Source organism: Vanellus vanellus, assembly GCF_965231255.1.
Source record: "Vanellus vanellus genome assembly, chromosome: 19".
NCBI lineage: Eukaryota > Metazoa > Chordata > Aves > Charadriiformes > Charadriidae > Vanellus > Vanellus vanellus.
The window spans coordinates 11,285,909-11,310,269 of record NC_138924.1 but is presented as its reverse complement, the minus strand read 5'-3'; the positions used below and the strand labels follow the sequence as shown (position 1 = coordinate 11,310,269).

The 24,361-nt window shown below is 51.1% G+C and overlaps 2 protein-coding genes across 6 annotated transcripts in view; one reads left to right on the top strand and one right to left on the bottom strand.

Moving 5' to 3' along the window:
- SYNRG (synergin gamma) overlaps nt 1-4,326 on the top strand; it is a gene marked incomplete at its 5' end in the record, with an annotated part of 41,218 nt that extends 36,892 nt beyond the window's left edge. For 3 of the 5 annotated variants that reach the window (XM_082492887.1, XM_082492884.1, XM_082492883.1), the window contains 3 exons: nt 1,681-1,791; nt 2,249-2,284; nt 3,293-4,326. In XM_082492887.1, coding sequence (XP_082349013.1) covers nt 1,681-1,791; nt 2,249-2,284; nt 3,293-3,424 — 279 coding nt within the window. In that variant the 3' untranslated portion in view covers nt 3,425-4,326. The remainder of the gene's footprint in view (nt 1-1,680; nt 1,792-2,248; nt 2,285-3,292) is intronic. The other 2 variants (XM_082492886.1, XM_082492885.1) reach the window with 1 other exon arrangement.
- Nucleotides 4,327-9,491: 5,165 nt separating this feature from the next.
- DUSP14 (dual specificity phosphatase 14) lies at nt 9,492-11,514 on the bottom strand. Its single transcript, XM_082493305.1, has one exon. It carries the CDS (start codon nt 11,318-11,320, stop codon nt 10,724-10,726), a length of 597 nt encoding a protein of 198 aa, XP_082349431.1. The 5' UTR covers nt 11,321-11,514; the 3' UTR covers nt 9,492-10,723.
- Nucleotides 11,515-24,361: the final 12,847 nt, after the last annotated feature.

Here is a 24,361-nt window from a genome sequence, read left to right as displayed (position 1 = left end):
AACAGCGGTGGCAAGCAGGTATTTTTGGTGATGTCCTGTGTTACACAAAGCCTGTCATGACAGGAAATTTATACTTCCAGTATTTTACTGCTTGGCAGATGAAGTTGATAGACGAGGATTCATCTGTTTGAACTCTGGCGTTGTTGATAGTAACAATCTAAAAAGCTATCAGGATCCTGTCCTGATTTAAACAAGTGGATTAAAATTTAGTTCTTAAAGTGCTTTTCCCTGCAAGATTACAGGGATTACCTAAACTCCAAAGCTTGGCCACATGTTCTCTGAGCTGCAGTGGTCCAGATAAATTTTAAACATACTGGGAGCCGCAAATAGCGACTTCTCCTACACACACAGTACCTCTGAAGTTATCGAGGAGACAGGGACTCCTGTAGCTCTCAAAACCATCCCTTTCTGTTTCTCTTCTCCACCTGGGTCACTGGAAGGTGTGGAACCCAAACCTTCTTCCCCCCGTGTTGCAGCCACGGATGCTATATGATGCAGAAGTGCCAATGAAGGAGAGAGAAGTATTCTAGCTCAGAGGCATGGGCTTGGAAAGGTTAATTTTATCTTTTAAAGGATTTTGTTACAAGGTAATTTTATGCACAGCCGTGTGGTTTTTCACTGCAAATTACAGGATGACCTTCTCATTCGCTTCACTCATGCATTTGGTAAACAAATATTAGAGTGCCTTTATTAATTTGATTGATCTACTTAAAGATTAAAGGGTGTTTTTTTCAGGATTCCAATTATTTTCCAGCCATTCAGCGGGGGACCGTGATCAGCATACCTAGAATGTGGATTAAGAGTACACGTTATAGGATTACACCGTTTTTTTAAGCTTTATGCATTTCTAGTCATTGTTTTTATTTGCACTGCTATCTTTGAGCAAAACTTCAATGGTTTTATACCACCCTTATGCAAAGTTTTAAATTATCTTTTATCTTGTGGCTGAACTGTAAGATTGTGTACTGGAAAAGCAACTATATTCATTTATTACTTATTTCCAGGCTTATTCTCCCAACCTTTGCCTCCCTTTAACCCGAGTTCGTGTATGGCTGGTGACTTTAATTCTTCTACAGTTTGGTTAACCTTAATATCCCATTTTGTACTGCTGTGCTATATTCTAGCTGCGGAAAAACCTTCAGAAAGAATAACAACTGCCCTTTTTGGATGGGGCAATAATACGGAATTCAGGACAATAAACACCGATACAGACACCACTTCAAATGCTAACTAGTGAAAGCTGTGCTGGCCCGTGTCTCGTCTCCCTGCAGCTGCACAAATAGTTGTTACATACCACTGTTTATCTTCCGCCAGTTCTTAATACGCTGCAGTTGAAATGTCGCAGCCGCCGCCTGGGCTCTTCCCTCAGAAGTTTCTTCCCCTTTTGATGTGGGAATGGGGAACTTAAGAATTCTTTCCTTTGTAGTCTAACCCTTTTTCAAGGGCTTGAGTGTTATAAATTAATGCTGATGGAGATTGCATAGCAAGATGCAAATACATACTAATGGCTTTGATTAAATCACACATCAGTCTATGAGAAAATGTAATATGTCATCCCTGACATGCTGCCGGTGTGATGCCACGGCTCTTGGGAGCAACCAGATCGATAATTTTTATCATGATGTCTGAAACTTCTTCAGTCACTGAAAATGCCTACATTTTATTGTCTTGTTTCTTTAGCCAGATGAAAACTCACTGGATTTCTCTTCTTGTATGCTGCGTCCAGGGATTAAAAACGCCCAAGATCTCGCCTGCGGAGTGTGCCTCCTAAACGTGGATTCAAGAAGTAAAGTAAGGATAAAGGCATCTACTGCTAAACTCATTTTTAATTTACAGTTTGGATTTTCATTTAGGCCTTTGGGTGTAATAAAAAAAAAATTCATGGCTATAATTTGTAACTGGACGCGGCAAAGGCAAAATCTGACCTATAGATGGGACTCAAATAGTCAATGTCCTACATTCATTGGGCTTTGGGTATGACACATTCGTGGATAAAGGGTCAAGGAGTTAAATTGTTCATAACAGGGAAGAAACTGGGATACTGAGACTTAAAAAGTGTATATATTTTATAAAAAATAAAAATCTGTTAATGACTTTTCTTTATGAAATGCATCTCTGAGGATCACCAGGAGGGGACTATTGCAATTAGCAGAGCTGGGAGGGAATCCCAGGATGTGTACAGAGTAATGCCAACCCATTAACATATATCGGCAGGTTTGCTGACTTTTTGGTTTCAACATTATTTCAGAAAGAAGAGAAACCTGTGGAAGAGCTTCCTAGAAAAGTATGAATCTGTAAAAAACATATTCGTTATAGAACCATTCTTAGTTGAGTGTGGAAGGCTGAACTGCTAACTGGCCTTCAGCTGTCATTCTTAATTGTACCAATCATGAATCCCTTTCTTCTAGTCATTTTTTGTGACCGTAACACTTGATCCAATCAACTAACATGCTCTAGAGCCTCTCCTTTGTCTCGTCTGCATGCTTGTACCTTGTGAATATCTTTCTGGGTCTGTGCTACTTCTGTTGTGTGGTAGAAAATTCACTGCAGTGAGTTTCTGAGTTCGTAGCTGCCTGTGTGTCTGTCACAGAAGGGGGGGGAACTGTAGGGTTTTTTTTGCTACAAATATTGACTTTTGGCTATATGTAGTAGACAATGACAGGTTCAGAAATCTCTGCAGGAAATCGAGGGTGTGGGGAGCAGGGTTAGAATATTTTTTAAAGAGGTAGCTGTGAAGCACTGCAAAGTATCTCCTAGCAACAAACACCGAGATGTTTTAAGCTTGTTCATGGCTTCACGCGCTCTGCTCAGAAGCTCCTATTGTAAAGCAGGTTCAATTAACAGAAGCAAGTTAGACCAAATTCAACCTGAAATAACACTAATACCAAGAATTGCACCTGCCAAATTTGACCCAGCGAAATAAATGCAGTAGCTCTCTACTGGCAGAACAAGCGCTTCTCTTGCACGGACACATAGCAGAACTGGAAGATGCCTGAAACAAGGTGAGTTAGTTGCCAGGTGTCAGCTCAGACAGTGTGCTAAGCAGATGGCTCCCTTAGCGCAGGGGGTAACAGGCAAAGTATGCATCAGGTGTGATGGCTTTGTCCAGCTGCAAACACTTGGCAGACTAAAATAAAGTATTGTTTACTGGGGGGTCTGTTCAGAGTGAGAGGGTCCTACCGTGCTGTGCCATTCTGGGGCAAAACCTGTGCAGTATCCATTTTCCACTCTTATTTTCTAGATCCTGGAGTAGATGAGAATGTCACACTTGTTTCAATTCTTGTTATTTTAGGCCTTTAATTCGGAAACGGATAACTTTAAGCTGGCGTACGGAGGGCACCAATACCACGCGAGCTGTGCAAATTTCTGGATCAACTGTGTGGAGCCAAAACCTCCAGGTCTCATTTTGCCAGACCTGCTCTGAAAGCAGTTGCACTGAAGATGGAGTAGCAGGGCTAATAATGCAGGACGCTCGGGGTAAATTGTGTGGTAGGGTAAGTGGGAAGCCTTGAGGTGTGGTTAGTGTTTGAGATGTTTCCGTTTGATTTTTGTACAAGAATGGGTAAAAGCCACTGTCACGTGCAAATTGCTTGTGAAGTATTTCACTGGAAATGGCCGGGGTTTCAGAAATAACTAGAAAAAATTGTAGTGTGGCAAAAAATGCGGCATGGCAGTTTTTCTCAAGATGAAAACAGGTTAGTCTTTGTAACAAACCAGTCTGCTAACCAAGCCCGTAAACCTCGGAGAGAGGCCAGTACTGAGCTTCCAAGAAAAATGGAAATGCTACACTGGTCTGCATAGAAGTGACCACTTAAATACTTGAAGTACGTATCTGCAAAGAAATGTTCTTTAATGTTTTTGGTATATGGACCATGATGTTTTTCTTTAAATGTTTGCTGCTGTACTATTACAATGCATACAATGCACGAGGCACAGTAACTTTCAAGGCAAAACGAGTTATTGACTTAGAACGAAGGAGACTGTGTAGAGCCGTTGTATATTTATACTTCCGCTGTTCCGTATTGTAAATTATACTGCATTCATCTGCATAGCTGGTTAGTGCTGGGGGATAAGGACTTGAAAAAGTAACTGAAACGTTCCCTGTCATATCTGGAGTACAGGCAGCTGGATTTTAAAACTTGCCATCTTTGCTACTCTGTTGTAAATGCTAGATAAACTCCTTCCTTGGACTCGATTTGTTGTGTTTCACCTCCCCCTTTGGTAGTTGTGTGGCTGCGTCACTGTCGAAAATTGGACTCTACTGATAGAGCGTGTCCGCTCCTTTTTGGTATATTACGCTTCTCCGGATGGGATGCCTGTGTGTAACTGGTGCAGTGTAGCGCTATCTGTAGTAACGTGTTTCTCTGACTCAGAACTGGCAGCACAAGGTGCCCTTTGGCTCCCGCTCTGGGTGGGTGTGATTTAACACCGAAAGTTGCTCTTCCCAAGCAGGCTGTTTTTGAAACAGGCTGTTGCGTGCCTGCCGTTTCGTTGCTTATGGTGGGTACCGCGCTCTGAGCAGAAGGAGGGTGGTACAATAGACTGTCACAAAATACGACCCGCACATCTGAACTACCCGGTTCTCTCTTCAGATACAATAGCCAGATGACAGTGCAATCAGCTTTAGCACCAGTTACAGAATTTTAAGCCTAGTGGGAGCCTCATGGCGTTACTTGAAGAGCCGTATCACTGTACAGTCTTACTCGGTCTGCAGGGAATGAAGTGGGGAGTGTATCCATCAGGTATAACGTGTTCCTTCATGCTTTGACTTTAAGTTTCTCAGATCTCTAGAAAATCTCCCTTCTCTCCGAAGATATCAACAGCTTTTTCCAAGTTAATCTTGCCTCCATTATAAGTGGCTGACACTGACCGGTGGTTATTTGCTGAAATAGAAATTACAGTGCGGAAAAAGGCTGCTTCATATTTATATATATAAAAAAAAAGGCTTAGTTATACTAAACTTAAACTATTAATTATACCAAATGAAACAATCTTCGCTAATAAGAGTGGTAGGTGTCTGGCCCCTTATTTACACAAATTAAAATAAATCGTCCTGCTGCCTGAAATTAGCTCGTTCATAAAATAAGCAACTTGTGCCTCCAGTCGCAAGCTCAAGCTAATCAAGTGGCAGATTTTCAATAGTGTGACAGTGACTGCCTGCCTTCTGTTGTCCAGTAATTATCAAAAAAAAAGGGCAGTCACTCATTGCTTGCTCTTCGTTTCATTTATTAGGTGTGAAATAGTTCCAGCAGTCAGCACCATAGCTTTTGACCACAGACATTGTTTTCCATCGTAATTAGGGGCTGCTGTATACATCACCAGGGCAAGGATTCCCATTGATGTTTGGGGTCTGCGCGGCACACTAAGCCGGCGCTCACTTTTGCATACCGCATTACAGAAGCACTTAAGCATTGTCTGACTTCAAGCAAACGCTTCGTCTTGCTGCTCGCGAGGGGACTTCTCAAGTGGTTTGGAGTATCTGGCTGACGCAAATGTTGCTTATGAAATGCTATATTAGGAAAAGGGAGTTTATTGTCAGCGTGGGTTTCCACCGCAGTTCCTCAACACTTAGCTAGACAGGATTTTTTTTTTTTCTAACTAAAAGAGAACACCACAAATAAAAGAAGCCACAATGTGAAACTTAAAGCAACCTGTATGTCAAATACAGTACCATCTATATTGTCATAAAAGCATTTTTCAGGGATGTTTTTCTTGTACTTGTTAAGCAAGTAAGGTCCCTCTCTAAGATGTATCCAGCGTGTCTTTTGGCCCATAAAAATAAGGAATCGACATTTACAATTCTAATTGCAGCAGAGCTCACTGAAGTATGACACTACTGCTTGCTTGCTCCCTCCAGAAGGGAAAGCAGCAGGCAATATTGCTGCATCTGTGGCAAGCAGAAAGCTTTCTTTTGAACTGAACACCTTTACGTCATGGGAATACACCGAATGTTTTGCATGTAGATACCCTGGATAAAGGCATTGCACAGTGAGGATCATCTCACTTACATATCCTGCTCATTAAAATGACTCACTGTTGCATTCAGCATCTTCTCCGATATTACATCGCCAGCCAAAGCCCAGTGTCCCTGCAATCTGTATCCAAGGTTACAGTATTTTTCTACAGTGCATTGTAACGGACCACGTTCCCCTGCTTCCTTTCCATACAGGCTAATGGACACGCTGCCTTTCGCATTGGTTGTGTTGAATTTTGTAAATGTAACTCCTTTTTCTGCATGTATCTTTTGCTAGGAAAGAAGTGAGAAACGTAGTTTTCTTTTTTTATTTGATGTACACGTTCTCTGGAGCTGCCTTGGGATTACCTACAGAAAGTGATTTTTCTATATATTTGTGTATATTTGGAATTTGAAGAGATGACTTGCTTGGTTATTTAATGTATATATTGCTTTACCCGGTTGTATTCCACGATGTTTCCGCGCTGTCTTTGCGTGGTGCAGTTGTTCCTTGGTGGCAGCAGTGCTGGGGCGCGATCGGACTGCTCCAGCCTGTTCCCCTGCCCATCCGTCGCCGGGGTTTGGTTTGAGGGTCTCCCCGGGCTTGCTGACCCCCGTACTGGCTGGAGCCCCTTGGAGGTTATTTGTGGCGTAGGATTTGTTACGTTCTGCACTTGCCCGTTCCGCTGACTTTTCCTCTCTGGCAGCAGCTTCTCTTCCCCTGGGTTTGTTTTGAGCAGCGCCTTCCTTGAGATTCATGCAGTATATATGAAGTGATGGTGAAGTTCAACCCAAGGTTGGGAAGAAACTCATGAAAACCCAAGGAATGTTCCAATTTCTAGTTAGCTATGTGTCAGATTAATTAAACTTGAAACAAAAACTGCCTTTTCAATAAAAGCTGCTATTGTACAAACTACTTTTTCTGAAAGATTTTCTTTATTTTCTTTCTGGACCTCTATTTAATTCCAGTCTAAATACTAAAATATGTCATAATTTTATGAAGAAAAGTGGTCAGAAAACTTCTCTTTATATTGTGATTCTTTATTCTTCCCTCTGGGTGAACGTTATTTGTCCTCTAGAAGTGGTTTTGCGATTTGTAGTTGGAGCTGTTTCAGTTCGTGCTATTGCTGGAGTCACTGCTGATATTTTAAATCCAATGAGAATAAGTGTTATTAATTGACTTTAGTACATTGTTTACTCCCTTAATTCTTGCAATGATTTATAAATCCTTTGTTTAGATTCAAACCTTGTTTTCAATAAAGAGCTCATTTCATATCTGACCAACCCGCAAAGTGCCTTGTTCCAGGCTGCAGCCAGAAAAATCTGTTGCCTTTGCTGCGTGCTGGTACCCAAAGGTTGTCATCTCCGGTAGAGCTCCGCAGGCACTGCTTGGGGGCTTCTCTGCAGAAACACATGGGCAGGGTGAAATCTTCCCGTGAGTCGGCAGGAGCCTTGAAAGGTTGGCCAAAAGCGCCTTAAATGCAATGAAACTGTGTAAGTGAAACCTTTGTGGCTAGTGTTTGAAAGATGTCTCACCGAATAACATATAAAATCCTGCAAGCGCTTAAGATAACGTCCATTTGAAAAAGCCTCTGGGGAGCAGGAAGAATGATGTTCCCCCAGATCCAGCCAGAGTGCTCACAGCAATCCGGAGTTAAACCGTGGCTCTTTCTCTTCTTCGGTTTCTATAGATTTGAGGATGCATGAAAAAATGTATTTTGAGGGGGGGAACAGACACTCATGTAAAATACCTTCTCGTAGAATGCACACAAGAGGATCTTTTGCCAAGAAATACCTACAAGCATTAATACCGTTGCACTTCTCCATAATGTAATCTCTAATGGGTATTTCAGGTGAATTCTTTATTTCATAATGTGCTTTATTAAGCAATTATTTTTTATTGGTCTAACCTCCCCTTTTGTTTAAGAGTCAGTCTTGATGCTTGGCTCAAAATTAGCATCTTCCCCCCCCCCCCCCCCCCCCCCCCAGGTACTAGGGCAGCATGTGTGTAAAGTCTATATAATTATTCAAAGTGGAGAATTTTTACCTTCCAGATTTTAGATAGAAAATACTGTTGAATTATACATAGTCCATTTTTTAGGTAAAGTTTAATTTTGCAAGCAGATTTCAGGTTTTAGTATTTTTTTCCCTTTGAAATGTCATGCTTTCAGAATGTCTCCAGACTAATGATTAGTCTTGGGATTTTTAATCTCTGGTTCCTTTTCTTACTTACCATCTCCCCGGCTGCGGTTTTAACTCATGATAAAAATAGAGAGATGAGCAGAACGTATACTTTTTCAACGGACACTCAGTCTCCTGTGTCTGTTTGTCACTGAAACCAGCACACGACTGTGCAACCTGAACTGCACGCAGCTGATGGCAAAACGCACTTTTATTTCAGTGGGCCAAAACTTCCTTCTTGCTCATCTGCAAAAGCAGGAGACCTCCCTCTGCCAGCATGGGGCTGCGCGCTGTTCTCCTGACACTGGAGGACACCGAGATCCATGTGTTCATGGTGTTGGGAAAAATGGTGTTGAAGTACTTGGGGTTTTTTATGCGCAGTTTTGTCTAAGCGCATCCTGGGTACCGGCTGAGAGAAGGGTTTGCAGGGAGAATGGGCCGTATCTGTGCACATACAGGAAACATCTTTGGGGCGCTGGATGCCCTTGCGATGTTGAGGGGTTTGCAGTAACTCTTCTCACAGCGGTGCCTCATGCGCAGCTTTGGCACCGATGCAGTTTGAACCCACGGCCACCCTCGTGACTCCCATGTGTGTAGGGGTTCAGAGCATGCTCTCCTGCCCGTGTCCCACCAAACCTCCCCACCGAGTGACCCTGGGCCCAATTTAAAGCCTGTGAACTTCTCGCGCAGTCCTCGCTGACCTTGCTGGACCTCTGCCTGGAGCCTAGAAACTGCTAAGCACCGTTCCCTTCCCCTGGTGAGAAACTTCAAGCAAGTGGCATTTGCCCACTCTGGACAAACTCACGTCTCTGCAGTAAATTTCAAACTGACTTCTGGGTCGGAGCTGATCAAAGCCTCCGTATCAAATTCACTCTGATCTAGACTTCTATTCCAACCAGGTCTGGTTTTACTCCTCATCCTAATGAGGCTGAGGCCATTTGTGCAGTTTTGTATCAGCAGTAACAGGATTTCAGCCCTCGTGGCTTTTAGTCTTGGGGAAAGCAGACCCCTGCTAGTGCTGCAGCCCTCACGCAGCGTGGTTCAGCTTAGAGAAAACCTGTAACCATAGGTAGTGTTCCTTAAAACCACAGCTGTTCAGCTACACCTTCAGAAGATAAAAAATTCAAAATAGCTAAATTAATTGCCTGGCTTTTGTGATGAGGACCAGGAATTGCAGGACACCTGGATGGACTGTAAGCTGGTGAGCCAAGCGGCAGGAACAGATCACAGTATTTTTCTCAAGACTGAGGTCCAGATTTGTTTCAAGCCACTGCTCAGGATTACACCATGTTCTCGCTGTTACTTGAGATACATTAGCGCAATTCTGAATAGGAAACCAACACATGTTCTTGTTTAATCTTTATTGATTTTTTTTTTTACAAGTATAGAATCTCATTTAAACCAGATAGCTATCTCGGCATCCAGCAATCTGCGTATTCCTCCTTCAGAGATGCAACAGAGGACACAGATGTCTCTTCGAGGAATGGACTTGCCTTGCTCTCCTGGTGCTCCAGTTACGCTCCAACGAAACCAGTCTCTTCCCATCCGCTGGGAGGGGAGCGACGTCCAGGAGGCAGCGGCAACGCCACGGAAAGGCTTCTCCCACGTCTTGGGTTGGAATCGTTCTCGTCACACACAGAACAAGGCAAAGCCTTCTCCGTAAAGCCATCCTTGTCCGGGAGGGAGGTTGAACAGATCGCCATTTTGCGCAGAATAATTCCAGAATGCAACATAACCTTGAGGACATAATGGAGTGATTTAGAAATGGGCAAACCTCTCGCTTCTGTCTTGAGCCACATCTGGACAAGATCTCTGTTTACTTTCCACCCACAAAAAACCACCACCGTTTTTCAGTAGTGTAAGTGTTCCAGGACTATTGCCCTGGCATGGAATGAATGAAGAAGGATCTTGTATTTATTTGATTTGAGTAATTTAAATTGTACTTTACTTGTGGCCGACACGGACTGACTTCACTCTTTTTTTTTTTTTTTTTTTTTTTGCCTTTGAATACAGATTAAGAGCTGACTAAAGATCTCAAACACTATATACTGAGAGTCACTACGGATGTTAAAGAAAACACCAGCACTAGCACCACAACCCCGCACGCCTGCCTTCCTGCTCTTGGAAAAACCCACTGCCGTAGAGTAGGACCTCGCTCGCTCTGTGCTAGCGCCGCTCCCTAGCCACTACAGGATTTTGCAAGGAAGCAAACAAGCTATTAACGAAATACCCAGGCTACCGCATCACAAAGCGCACTTTGTTCATTAACTCTGCCAAATGCCTTTTAGGCCTTTCCTCATAGGATACTAATAAACTGACTAAAAAAGGGAGGGAGGCTTTATGAAAGGAATAAACTTATAAGGAGACCTCATTCTGCTAAATCAGAGAAATGCGGATGGGGGAATCCCTGTAGAGAGAAATGCTTTGAAGGGAATCGTTGGCCTTGCAGGTTAGTGAGGTGAGAATTAGTTGAGGTTCTGCTGTATGGTAAAGAACCAAAGTTGGCTGTAGAAGGAGAAGGGAATGTCTCCAGTCTGGTCGACTCAGCACAGCGCGTCCCTTCTGTTGTGCTTCCTGTCTGCAGTCACATTAAATTCCCCAGTAAGGCATCAGGGGTCTCCTCTCTCTCTCATAAACGTCTGGGATGACGCCATATGGTGTCTGTACCATTTTAACCGTCGTCTTCCCAAAGAGCTTCCTCTCGTAGTCTATCAGTTGCCTCCAGAAGCCCACGTTGGGGCGTATAACGGGGCGTCTCGATTTGACCCAGTTGTATGCCTCAAAGAGGGACACCTTGTGGTACTTCATCAGGTAGGCGATGCAGAGGGTGGCCGACCTGCTCACACCGGCGGCACAATGGACTAAGGTGGCCCCGTGCTTCCGCGCCACGCTGTTTATCTTGTCAGCGACGCTGTCGAAGTACAGGGAGATGGGGGCGTTGGGCATGTCAGCCAAAGGCACTTTCACGTATTCAAACTGGGGCCAGTTAAAATTGGGAATCTCGATGGTCGCATTGATTATGCAGGTGATTCCCCGGGAAAGGAGCAGGTGCCGGTTGGAGGCGACACTGCCCCGGCTCAGGTACAGCGAGGGGGTGATTTGGGCAATGCCCCCAAGGGCGCCTTCGGAAAGCATTCGTGGAGCCATCAGAGTTCTCGGTAAGGAGTTGTGGCTTCTGGAGGTCATGGAGGATCTTGGCACTCACGCTTCCATTATGGGAAGGGATCCAACGGGATCTTCAGCCAAGGGAAGGATTGTCTGGCCTGGTGGTGCTAGGACAGCGAGAGCTTCCTCTGCTTAGTCACTGCAAAACAGAAGCAATGCCACATGAGCGGGGCAGCTGTCCGATGAGACCACGTCTACGCAAGAGAACAGGAAAACCCAACTCACCCTGCTGCGGCCTGGACAACCTCCCGCTGGCAAACCTCCCTGGGGTAAGGTGGTTCTGGGTTTGCACAGTGCTTATTACTGTGGGGCCCCCCAGGCATTGCCTGGACAGATATTAACAAAAAAAATCTTCCAGCCTAATTAGCTCCAATTACTCGTCAAGGGTTTAGACAGCCTACCTGTGGGCCCGGACAGCATTTCACCCGGATTAGCATGTGGAAGATTAGCTACGCCTTTTCCCTGCTCAAAAGCAGCGACTTCACAGCTGGCCCGAGTCCCAGGGGATGGTGAGAAACAGCTCACTGGGGCTGGGTGCAGGTGCCAGCAATTGAGATTACCCTGCCCTCTCCCCAGTGCCTCCCTCCTCCTTTTTTAGGTATATGAAAGGCCCCACCAAGGTACGTAAACAGAGGAAAGTTGCTCATTAGAAAAGGCAGTGAGTCATGTCCATCCAGATCAGTAATCGGCTCTCATCTAGGCTGGGGAAGTGTGGAAAGAGTGACCTGGTTATGTCAGAAGCTGAGAGCAAAACCGAAGCAGAGGCTGGGTTTTGGTCTTTTCCTGCTGCTTTAATGACTGACTAACGCTTTGGGGAAAGACGCGCTCTGCAAAGGCTTGGGGTTCGCCTGCCTGAGCCGCGTGTCCCCACCTGTGGCCCCCAGGAAGGACCCCCACTTTTACTTCCCCTGCTCCTTTAGGACTTCTCCAAAGCCGGGGGGAAGCCGCAAGCAAGATGAGCCCCGCAGCATCAATAATTTGCAAGTCCCTTTTAGCTGTGCATTCTCAGCCAGAGGTGGGCCGGGGGGGAGGCTCCTGCCAGCACGGGCTGGGGAGTCCCTGCTCTGCCCAAGTACGTCTGAGCGCACCAAAGTGTCACCGGGCTTTGCGTGGAGGGGATCTGGGGGATGCTCAGCACCTCGGGTGAGAGGGCGTCTGTCCCTCCAGCAGTTAACTCTCCAGGTCAGAGTCCTCAAAGGGCTGAGAGACCCCGACTGCAGCTTCTCCGGCCTGACACGACAGTGCAGCCGTCTGTCTGTATCCTGCGCTCTGGGAAGCACCGACAGGTCTCAGCAGTGGCTGGTAATGCTGCCAGCAGATTTTTGGCATGGTTTTGCGATATGGTAACTTAATGAGCATAACACAGTCTTCTCTGTGGCTTGTTCCCTGCTGGCAGCTACTTGAGCAGCTCCTGCAACCATGGGCCCAAAGTGCCGGCGCTGCAAGAGTTCATGCCCCAACAAGAAGATTTTTGCTGCAGCTGTGAGTGCTCGGCTTCCCCTGCGGACACCCCCACCACAGTCACCCAGCTGGAGCAGCAATGAAAGGCATGGATTTTCAAAGGAGTAAAGTCCTTTGAGTAGGGGAAATCCCTGCTCTCAAATAGCTGTTACTGACAACGCAAAGGATTCAGGTACTTACAGTCGGTAACAAACTGTCCTGCTCCAAATCACTGGCTGGGACACGGACCCTGTGGGCTGCTGAAGCTGGGATGTCTCATAGAGCGTGTCCAACGCTGTGCTGGGGAGAGAAGAGAGGATGGGGTTTATTGGGATCTGGGCTGGACCCAAACAGGACACCAGGCAGCCCCCTCCACTGAGGTATGCTTAAGCCACCCAATGTAGGTGGTTGTCCAAGAACCGACAGGGAGGACCACAGCTTCTCTGCCTGCTCCCCCGGGAGAGACAGAAGCCTTAGGGAGGCACTTGCTGCCGACAGCGTAATGTCATCAATTGCTGCCAACACAGCATTCGGAATCACGGTAGGCCAAGAGGAATCCGAGACTGGCACAAAAGTCATGACTCAAAAAAAAAAAAAAAAAAAAAGTTTTAAGTAATTAATTTGCTCTAACATCTCCTTTAGCATCCACCGCGATGCTTGCCTAGTCCCAGACAGCTGGTCTGGGACTGGCTGCGTTTCTTTTGCCAGTGCCCAAAGCACACCCATGGGAACCCCTCTGCGAGGGCTGTGCTACCTGGTCCTGTTCCCTGGGGCACTGCCGGAATTACAGGGGCAGACGGGACAGGGCAGAGCTGGTGCTGTGAGCCACAGCTTCCCGCTCCTGGAAAGCAGAGGATGGGGGCAGCACCCCCTTTCTTTTATTTCTCCAGCCAGTCCAGAAATAACACAAGTCCACAGAGTGCAGGTGAAGCAGCCGTCTGCTGGACCACAGGAGAGCAGAGTAACGCCTGCCCCCAAAACAGCTCTGACCGAGGCAGACCCTCCCTGCTTCCATGCAGCTCATCCACCGGCCATCTCCGGCACGGCGGGGCCGACAGCAAGGGGCTGCTCGGTGCCCGCTCCCCGGAACAGGCTGTGCAGAGGGAGGGCCAGGGAAAGGACTCTTGTTTCCCAGTGAGTGGCCTTAAAATGATGAAGGAACCTGCATGCTGAGCTCTGGAGCGGGAGTGAGGGGGAAATGGGCTGGCCTGGCTTTGGAGCTGTGGTTGGAGAAGGGAAAGCTGCTGCGCCTGGAGTGTCTCGGTGCTTCAGACAGGCTGCTCGGCACGATGGCTGGCCGGGGAGGCTTTGCGCAGTGCTGCCAGCATGGCTGCGGCGCAGGACTGCTGGGAGGCAGGGCGGGCCGGGAGGCTCTGGCAGGCGCTGGGGAGCTGAGAGAAGCCGGCCGGAGGCCAAACGACAAACCCAAACGGGATTTTTAACACTGCACCTCCCTTGAGGATGGCTGGGAAATGTTAGCGGAGGGCAGCCTGCGACTGTGCTGCAGGGCAGCAGGAGAGGCCGGAGGGTGCTGCCGTGGCACCTCGTCCCACTCGCTGGCCAAGAGCCTGCTGATGCCTTGGCACCGCTGGCAGCAGTGTCCCTGCCTCGCTCCCACAGACCAGGGCACCCGAACCTCTGCACCGGCAGGGCTCCGACACGCTGCTTGGGGTTGAGCACGCTCGCCTGCATCGCCTGCCCCACATCCACACTGCTGCACCTGGGCTCCGGCTGCTCCCCGGAGGTACTTGGAGCTCTCCTTGGGGCAGGTTGGGAAGGGCTTTGCTGCTTTCCATAAAGTGGTTCCTGTTTGCAGGCAGCAACTTATCTGGACATTTGCATGTGACAGGCTGGGCTCGCTCTGCAAACTCTGCCGCCGCCGGGCTGGCAGCAAACAGCCTGTGCACCGCACGCAGACCGCTCCCGAGCAGCCGCCCAAGACAGCATCGCATGGCGGCTGAGACCAATGGGCAGTCGGACGAGCAGCTTCTTGCCCACAGTCCCGCGTTCCAGTGACACGCCACTTCTCTGGGGCTCCAAATGGCTGACTGCCTCTGCTCAAACCAGAACAGCTCTCATCCAGAAAGAGTTAACGTTTTGGAGAGGAGTTCATTATATAAGCAAGAGATAAGGCTGCTGTGCTCCTCACACCAAATCCCTGGTAGCCGGGGATGCTGCCCGGCCGGCAGCGGCAGGAGCAGATGCTGGGGAAAGGCACTAAGGGAGAGGGGCAGGTGCCAGTGTCCCTTCCCATGTTTCATGGCTCTCGCAGCAGGAGCTGGCTGGGATGGCACTGACTGCGACATGCTGTCTCAGGCATGTGACAAAGCCTCGGTCCTCCTGCCCACACGTACCAGGCTGAGCAGCTGCCGGCTTGCAGGGAGCCTGAAAATGGAAGGGGCTTCGTCTGCCTCATACAGCAGAGGCTGGGTGCTGGGTGCAGTGCCTTCGGCTGATGATGAGGAACTACCACCAGGTTTGCAGGTGTGAGTCTTTATCTGTCCTGATAGCTGCACGGTCTCATAACCCCCCTGCCTGGCCCCAGCCAGCTTCAGACAAAGGCTCTCCTACAGTCTGCTGTTTCGCTCCCGTGAAACTCCATTTGCCTTTCTTAACAGACGTGATTTATCCTGTGTCCTGCTGTAATCCAACACTGTTGCTCTTCATGCAGGACTTCCCGTCATTGTGCCAGGGCAGAGGGAGAGGCAAAGAGTGAAAAGCTTCTTCCCAGCCGTTGCTGTGTGCAAAAAAATTAAAAAAAGAGAAAACCAGCTGAAGATCAAACAAGGAGTGCACACAGGCCAGCCCTGCCTGTGCCACCTGCGGTTCCTGCGAAGGACAGTGGCAGAACAGGCCAGCGCAGCAGCCGACAGCCTCCTTGCATGGGCACGGGGAGAAATGCTGCCTGCGGGTCCAGCTCTGTCCCATTCAGCAGCTGCACGGAGACAGCCCATTTGTACCATCTCATGTGAAAAAAACCCCACATCTCCCATTTCTTCTTGGTTTGAGTTTCCGAGTGGTTGCATAGGCTGGGGTGGTCACACACGCCTGAAGTCAGTGTCCCCGGGGTGCTGCAGCCTGTCTCAGCTGGTGTGGCGCAGCGTGTCACCCTGCGAAGGGGCCGTGGGCGCTCCCCGCTGCGCTGTGCCCGGGCTGCGAGGCGGCGACGGGAGGCGGCGCGGGCTGTTAGACTGAGGGGTCGGAACAGGGTCTGTCTCTAAAGCAGCAGCCGAAAGCCACCTTCCAAAGGAGACGGGATGTGGTCATGGTTTCCTGCAAAGGGCTGACATTCCCAGCAGGTGCAGCGCAGTCCTTCAGGCAGAGTGGCTGGTGGTGGGCAGGTAGTGAATCAGGTGCTACCACATCCTTGTTTGCTGAGCTGACTCCAATTAATGGATTAATTAATCTTGTAACAGCCCTGACCCACAGCAAGCCCCTTTCTAGACTCTGCCTTGGTCTTCCCCATGCACAGAGACCCGCTGGGCTGCTGGGGAGGGCCGGGGGTCCCTGGGGTCCCTGGCCCTGGTGGCACAGGGGCGGGATCAGTGCAGCCTCCTCCCTCCCCGGCAGATTGGTGGGTTCTGCCATTTCTCTCATCTGCATAATCAGGGGTGGGGGAAGCCAGTGGGTAATTACAGCCTGGAGATGACTCTGGTCTTCAAAGCCTCCAGGTCCTTTCCATACAGCTCCTGGCCAGCGACGTCCTTGGGTGCATGGTTATGATGAGGGGGTACTTCTCCAGCACCCACTGTGGCCAAGACCTTCTCCTGCAGACCCACTGCTCCCAGCCGTGCTGCTCAGGTAAGTCTGGCTGACTCGTATCGGGCACCACACGTGTTTCTGCTGTACCCTGAGGCTAAGCTGTGCGGTTCGGCTATGGTTGGGTCTGCTGGGAGGAGGGGCAGGTGCTTTGCCTGTGGTAGCTGCTCTTGTGAAGGCTGGTGGCATGCGCCTTTGCAGGGCTCACCACGTTGACACCAGGTCACATCCCACCTGGGCTGGATCTCCTGGCATCAGAGTGGCTCTCCTCCAGGCAAGGGGGTTTCAAAAGCAATACTGACATAATGGTTTGCGTATCAGGTGGTCCCATCCCTTGGAAAAGTTGCTGCTGGCAGTGCTTACAGCTCTGTTCTTCCAAATCTTGCAATAGCTGGAGTTTGTTTCTCTTGCATTTGTTCCCGGGAACATAGTCCTGCTAACAAAGGCTGAAATTCTCCCAGGAAAGCATTCCTGGTTCCTGGACCTCCTGAGAAAGGCTTGAAAACACCTCTGAAAGCTCAAAAGACACAGTCAAACAGGCAGATGTTAGTTAAATACGCTGTGATCTCTAGGACAGGAGGGGAGAGCCTTCCTTGTCTGTCTCTAGACAATAAGTTGGCAAGTCTGAGCTTCTGGTTTCTTATTCTGGTGCTACTGGGTGCTTTTCTGATTTTGGGTTGTTGTTGGTTTTTTTTTTTTTTTTTAATGTGTTCCTCTGGCTTGAGAGCAGAGGCTGTGACTTTTTTCTGAGGGACCTGAGTAAGACTCGCAGTTGGTGTTGGATGGTGTGTGGGTAACATGGCAATGTAGCTGGTACCTGGCAGAGGTGAGAGCACCTCCCAGGCCCTTCTGCCCCTGGACCGTGTGAAATTCTAGAGCTGTGTGTCTCAGCACCCAGCTCACCGGGTGGGGAGGGACGGCTGGTCCTGCTCTGGCTTTGCCACCGCTCGCGGGCTGCCCCTGGCTTTCTGGCAGCCGTTCTGCTCCTCCTGCCCTAACACTGTACTCGGCAAGTTTGGTGTGTGGGAAGGACCAGGTGAGTCGCCGGCCCCACTCTGCTGATAGAGCAAAGACACTGAAGCCCCTGGTTTTATTCCCAGAGCATCATCTGGGATTCGAAGCAGGTTTGTGGGTTGGGTATGTGAAATGTCAGTACTGAAGCAAGCCTTCTCCCCTTCCCAGGAGAGGAAAAGTTATTCATTTCAGAGATGACAAATGCTCTCTAATTCCGCAGTAAAGCGAAGAGTCAATATTGCAGGTGCTGAACGAACGAGCCTGCTCAGGGCTCTTCCTAGCCAGGCTGAACAACAAATTGCTTCAGCAATGGTCCTGGAGAACAGCATTTAAAATAGATTTCAGCAGAGAGCACAAACTGCAGTCATTTTCAGGGTCAGGTCTTGCTTGTGCTGAGTCCATGGGAGTTGGAAGTGGGCTTGAGGCCATCGGCGAGCCTGTCTCTTCCAGCAGTGACCGCAGCTCACTGTTTGCTCCACTGGGGTCTTTGCTCTCCTGCCTTTGGCTGTTGTGGATGTGCTCCTGAAGCTGTTACAGACTCCTATCGGGCGCGTGGTTCAGAGCCATCAGCACATCCTTGTGACGGAAGGGACGAGCAGTTTGGTTTTGAAGCGGAAGCAGGAGGGGACGGCGGGGTGATTTGGGCTGTGACAGAGGATGCCTCGACTGAACCCTGATTGATTCCTGCTTGCAGCCTGCATTACCCTCTCAGGCGAGCAGAGGATGGAAGCTGTCAGATGTTAAATCAAGATAATAATCTGTCTACCCGAAGCTCTGAGCAGGCCTGGCTGCTCGTACGGTACCTGGCACTACTGGGTCTCCCACACTTGCAGGAACGCACTGGTAACTTCCCAAAGGTTTCGTGGTGCGTTTCAGGCACGACTCCCTGTGACACAAGGAACTTGCAGGGTATGGCTGCAAAAGGTCCCGGGCTTATCCTTGCTTAACAACCCCAGATCAAACACATTTAGTCCATGAGCACAAAGTCTTGTTTCCCCTGATGCGGCACTACCTCCTCCACACACCTGCGATTCGGGCTGCTCCCATGACCCGAGCCAGCTCTCTAGGCTGCAGGGCTGACAAACCCTAATTAGCCTGTCCCAGCCTGCTGTGACGCTGCCTTTGGAGGGGTGACAGCAGACACTCCTGTGTCACGGCTCCTCTCCCTTCCGTGGGCACCGATGGCGTGCCTGGTGCTCTGGGCAGGCTTGGGTTGGCTCGGGTAAGGCCAGGACTTCGCAAGCCTCACCCAGCTGCCTCCTGCAGCCCAGGAGCAGCATCCTCGTCCTTGCAGCCGGTCTCTGCTCAGTTGCAGGCATGTTCTGCCACCGAGCCTCGGTCTGTGACCAGGCTGCTGAGGTTAATACACTGAGCAAACTTATGAGGGGTTAACGAGCAATTGCAAAATGCATGTCGCACGGGTAGCATCACAAGCGTTTATGGAGCATCGGGGCATGCCTTACAGTTGGCTGTAAATCAGCCCAATGCACTCGGCTGATGAGCTCCTAAATATCTAGCAGTGCTCTGCCAGCCCCTCCTCACTCTGTGTGCCAAAAGCCTGGCTCCCTGATTTGCTATTTTCCCAGCACCAAAGGAGCAGGAAAAAAATGGGTAGTGAGGTTTTTGGAAGGATCCACCCGAGGATGCTACTTGGCCCATCGGCGAGGATCCCTGGCTGCCTGCTTTCCTGCTGCCTGCATGCCTCTCCCAGGCGGGGGGGAGGCAGCTCCGGACTCTTTATTCACGCTGCCACTATTTCCTCGGCGAGGCAGCAGCGCCTGCCCACGGGCACGTTACACGCTCCCTGCCACGCAGCCGCCCCCTCCTTGCTGCTGTGGAGTGGGAACAGTCAGGGCTGCTTCTTCTCCGCTTGACAGCTGGATCCTGCCAGCTGCGAGCAAAACCTCTTGCCACAGGGAAAGCTCCCGGCCGGTGCGCAGGCAGGGACGGAGCGAGACGGGGAGCAGGCACGGGTGCAACCGAGACCACACTGATATTTATAAACTCCTGCACGACAACAGCCTCTCTGCTCTGGGGACAAGCTTCCCTCAGCAGCCAGCAAGAGGATTTTTATGCAAGAAAAACAAACCATCTTTCTTTTTAAAGCAGTGTCTGTTATTTTGGAGCCACTGGCTCCTGGCTGGCTCTCACACGTCACGCTCTGCGTGGCAGTCGCTTGGAGAGAGCGGTGGGGGCACAGGGCTCACCTGTGGGGCCCCACTACAAGCTGTCCGTGCCTTACTTAAAAACTCTGGTTGGGTGCACGAAACACTCTTTAAACATCAAGAATTAAGCCTTGAGGAGGCATAAATGGGATCTTACAGTTGTGTGTAGCATCAATTCTGTAGTGGCTGAACACTGAGGGCTGTTTTTGAGCCCCAAGTGGAGATATCATCTGTTCTGATGCCATCAGCTGGCGCTGAAATAAGCTGTAGCGCATCTGGATTGCAGGTGGGAGTTTAGAAAAATCTCCCCTGCTCCCTGTGTCTGAGTGTGAGCGTGGAGAGGAGCTGGGCCACGCTCGGGGAGCAGACCCACGCCTGGCTCTGGCTCCTGGGGTGCTGCAAGATGGAGCCTTGTTTTTCCTGGGGACGTGCCCTGCGCAGTCACAGCTGACAGGAGGGACACAATCTCTTCATTATTAGCTGAGCAAAACACAGGGACCTGGTGTGTTTGCTCATGTGTGACCCTGCTGGGACCAGGGCTGCTCAGCTCGCACCACAAGGCTCACCCAGCTCGGTGCAGCCGGTGGCTGTGCCTCCTGTGTACGTGGCAGGGCTGCGCGCTGGGGCAGCAGCCCTGGGGTCTGCCCCCTCCCTGCCAGTGCACCTCAAAACCCATAAAATTGAAGGCAGCTGCAAATTCACTGCGACGTGCCCTGGACACTATCTGGAGCTTCCATGCTGGCGCTCACCCGGACCTTTTCCAGGGGTGCTGCCAACTGCTGTGTGCTCTGAATGCAGCCCCACTTCTCCGGGGTGTCTCAAAGCCTGGGCACCCCCCTGTTAAACCTGACTGTGACATACCCTGCTGGAGGAATCCCCTGCGGGCGGGCAGGGGCTGCCCACGTTTTCTGGGGCCTGGCAGTGGTACGGCGTGGGGCAGTAAAAGCAGGAAGTGAGAGATGAAGGGAGAGCAGTGAGAAAGCAGGATGGGAATGGGCTGGATGGCGGTGCCCGGCCACCCGCCCACAGTAGCTGTAAGGAATGAGGTCACCTTCTGAGCACATCGATGGGGTTGCTTAGGGTAACAGGAGGGGAGACCAGTTTTAATCAATTAGTTGGGAATCAAGTTTACATGCAGTAGCAAATGCTTCCCATGTAAGCTGTGCAGGGCCAGCGCCCCTCGCCTCCCGGTACGTAGCTCTGCTCAAGGCTTGGTGAAATTGTATTTTCCACAGCAGAAGTGACACTGAGCAAATTTAAATTTCCTTTGTGAACTGGGACTCCAGCCCGCATGAGCTGCTGCTCAGCCTCCCCCCAAGTGGAAGGGACCCACAGCCACCTTCTGCACTGTGGGCTGGGATGTTGACAGAGAGGAAAATTAAATCTCATCAGCCCAGATACCCCAACCCACTCGGCTGTGGGGTACAGGGCTGGAGCGAGCACAGCGGCACCTGTTGAGTCTTACTGCTGGGAAACTAAAACATGCCTTATTATACTTTTTTTTTTTTTTTTTTTTTTTTTTTTAAGCTGGGGGAGTAGCTGTGCGAGACTAGCCCACGAGCTGTAGGGAGTGCTCTGCAGGCACCACCGCTGTGGCAGCCGCCCCCAGCCCTGCAGTGCCCAAGGAAGGGTGGCAAGTGTGTTAGCCTACCAATTTAAGGCTTTATTTCCAAGCAGCCAGGGAGCTGGGGCTGCTGTTCAGAGATTTCTTGGCTATTTCCAAATGCCAGAGCCCTATCTGCTAGATGTTCAAACTTCTGGTTGCATTATGGTTGCTTGGCATGCCTTCTTTTTTTGAAGCGGTAAATCAGCACGCATGTGGCAAGGGTTGTGTATCTGGAGAGCAAAGGGGGTGGGAGATGCTCCCGTACCTGGTTTGAGGTATGACCCCCACCTTCTAGGGAAAACCACCCTGGAAGGAAGGTCCTGCAGCGGTGGCAGGAAGCCTGGAAGGCTTCTCTGCTGTGCTGGTGAACAGCCTTGAGTAGATGGCTCTGCTGGGGCCAGCGCGTGGTGAGCAGGAGCAAAGCTGCTCCCGGTACCCACTGCCTTGCCCAGATGCCTTTTCCGCTCTCCTCATTCCTGACTCCTGCCTGGATGCCCAGATGCGCCACGTGGCTGGTTCTCTGGGACAAAGCTTGTACCAACTCTCAAAACAGAGGTCTGTCTGAGACTTTCTTGTGTAGGCTTCTGCCTTTCTTTCCTCCCTCCTGTAATGTCTGGTTTAGACAGATTTTTTTTCCCCCACACCCTGTATGCTCCTAGCACTAGAGCAGCATGAGCTCTCTGCCTTTCCAGCTCTGAGATTCCAGCTGGGATCAGGTATTGTATTAAGCCACGCAAATTTCAATATTGCCCTGACCAACAAGGAAGCGGTGCCACAGCCCAGAGCAGACCCCGCAGAGTAGCGAGGGCTTGGGTGAAATCCCTGGGATTTCACCTTTGTCTCTGGAGGAAGGATGGGATCTGCATGCCCAGGTCCAGGACTCGGGTGAGCCCCTGACGGCAGGAAGGACAGGCAGAGCTGCTCATTCACGCCTTCTAGGCATAAATCGATTAAAACCTGCTGCATTACTGCTCCCCTCCTGATGTTCACCAGGGTCGGTGTTAGCCAAGCCATGGCAGCAGATCTCTGCCGGTGGGAACTGGCACATGCCCTCCAAACTGGGGACTCTTGTTTTTCATTGCTTGGGAACCGGAGTGCTACAGAGCCTGTTCCTGCCACCAGGAATGCTGCACGCACCAAGGTGGACGGAGAGGCCCAAGGGGAGGAATACACTCCCTGCCAGGGTAGGGACAGCTGATCCGGTGTATCATAAGGGAAAACACTGTTTTGTCAGTGCTAATCCCTCCACCATTCCTGTGGCAGTGGCATTAGGGATAAACTGAACTTGCAACATGATATTAGGACATCTGTCAATACTCAGAGCTTCAGAATAAAAGACTCATTTGCCGCCCAGTCGAACAGGTTATAATCCTTCCCAATCTCCCTACAGCCAAATGCCACTCATTGATTACTAGTGTTGCTCAAAGCAGCTACTCCGGAGCTGAGTCAAGGGCCACGCAGGCAACCGGTTTGGTTTTGGGGCCAGCCAGCCGCAGGCACGCGCCAGGGTTTGGCGGCACCGGGGTGCCCTGCGAGCCGGGGGTGCCGAGGGCGGCCAGCACCCTGACGGGCGGCAGCCAGGGATGCGCACAGCGCTCCGACACTCTGTGGGCTGAGCCTTCTGTCCAGGTCGAGGAAACACCCGACCTCTGCACTTGGCTATTCTGGCGCAGACCTAAAACACTCCCTTTGCTCCAGCCAGGCTCACTCGGGGTTTAACCCCCCCATGCCAGCAGGTTTTTTGTTTGTTTTGTTGTTTGGTTTTTTGTTTTTTTTTTTTCCCCCCCTTGTCCTGTTCTTTCGGGCACCTTCTGGCACAGCTGCCTCGGTGGTCCGCGCTGTCCCACCGCCGCCAGCACTGCCTCAGCACACGCAGGACTACCCTCACCCTGGCCATGGCCACTGCCGGACCCAGAGCCGCTGGAGGGGGGGGGGGGAACTGAGCCCATCTCCCACAGCCCGAATACCCCGCTCCGGGGCGGGGGGTACACACACACATCTCCCCTCGGCGCTGGACGAGCAGCCCCGAGGCCGCGATGAGGGGCGGGGGGGGGGGGGCGCAGTGGTCTCGCAGGCAGAGCCGGAGCTGCCGTGCCTCCCCCGGGGAGGGGGGGACACCCCCTTACCAGAGCGAGCTGTAAATAACACAGAAGCAGCCCCAGAGCAGCGGGGAGAGCTCCGCTCCTCGCCCACCGCCTCCCTCCCTTCCCCGGCGGAGGCCCGGGCGGGCGCCTCTCCCGGGCCCCGGCCCTGTTGCCCCCCTCCCCCCCCCCCATCCCGCCCGCCCCGCTCGGCTCGGGCCCGGCCCGCTCTTACCATGGCTCCTCGTCGGGCTCCGCGCTCGGTGACGGACGGGCGGGCGGGCGGCGGGGCAGGACTTTTATCGGGCGGCAGCCGGGCTCCGTCTCTGGGGCTGCCACCTGACCGCGGCGCTGCCGGGGCCGCCCTCCGCCCGCCGAGCGGCGGTTACCAGGCTACGGCGGGGCCCGGCCCGCCCGGCTCTGCCCGCGGGCGGAGGCAGTTGGCGCCCGGCCCAGCCTTAAAGGCGCCGCCGCCTGAGGGGGACCGGGGACAGGGGCCCGTGTCCCGGCGGCGGGAGGGGTGCGATAGCGCTTCCCTCAGCCCGGGCCCTCTCGACGGGGGTGAGGGGTGGGGATATGACTGCGTGGGGACAAGTGGGGGTCCCTGTGGGGGACACGATGGGGTTCTCTGTGAGGATGGGGACAAATGGGGGTCCTTGGGGAAACATGGTGGGGTCCCCATGAGGATGGGGTTGTATTAGAGTTGATGAAGGGACGTGGCGGGGTCCCTCTGGGGATGTGAGAGGGTCTGCGTGGGGATGTGGCACAATCCCTGTGAAGACATGACACTGTGTGGGGATGGGGACAAGTGGGGTTCCCTGAGAGGTTATGGTGGGGTCTCTGTGGGGATGGGGACAAGTAGGAGTTCCTGAGGGGAAATGACAAGGTCCCTGTAGGGATGGGGACAAGTGGGGGTCCCTTAGAGGACATGTTGGGGTCCCTGTAGGGATAGGGAGAAGTGGGGGTCCTTTAGAGGACATGTTGGGATCCCTGTAGG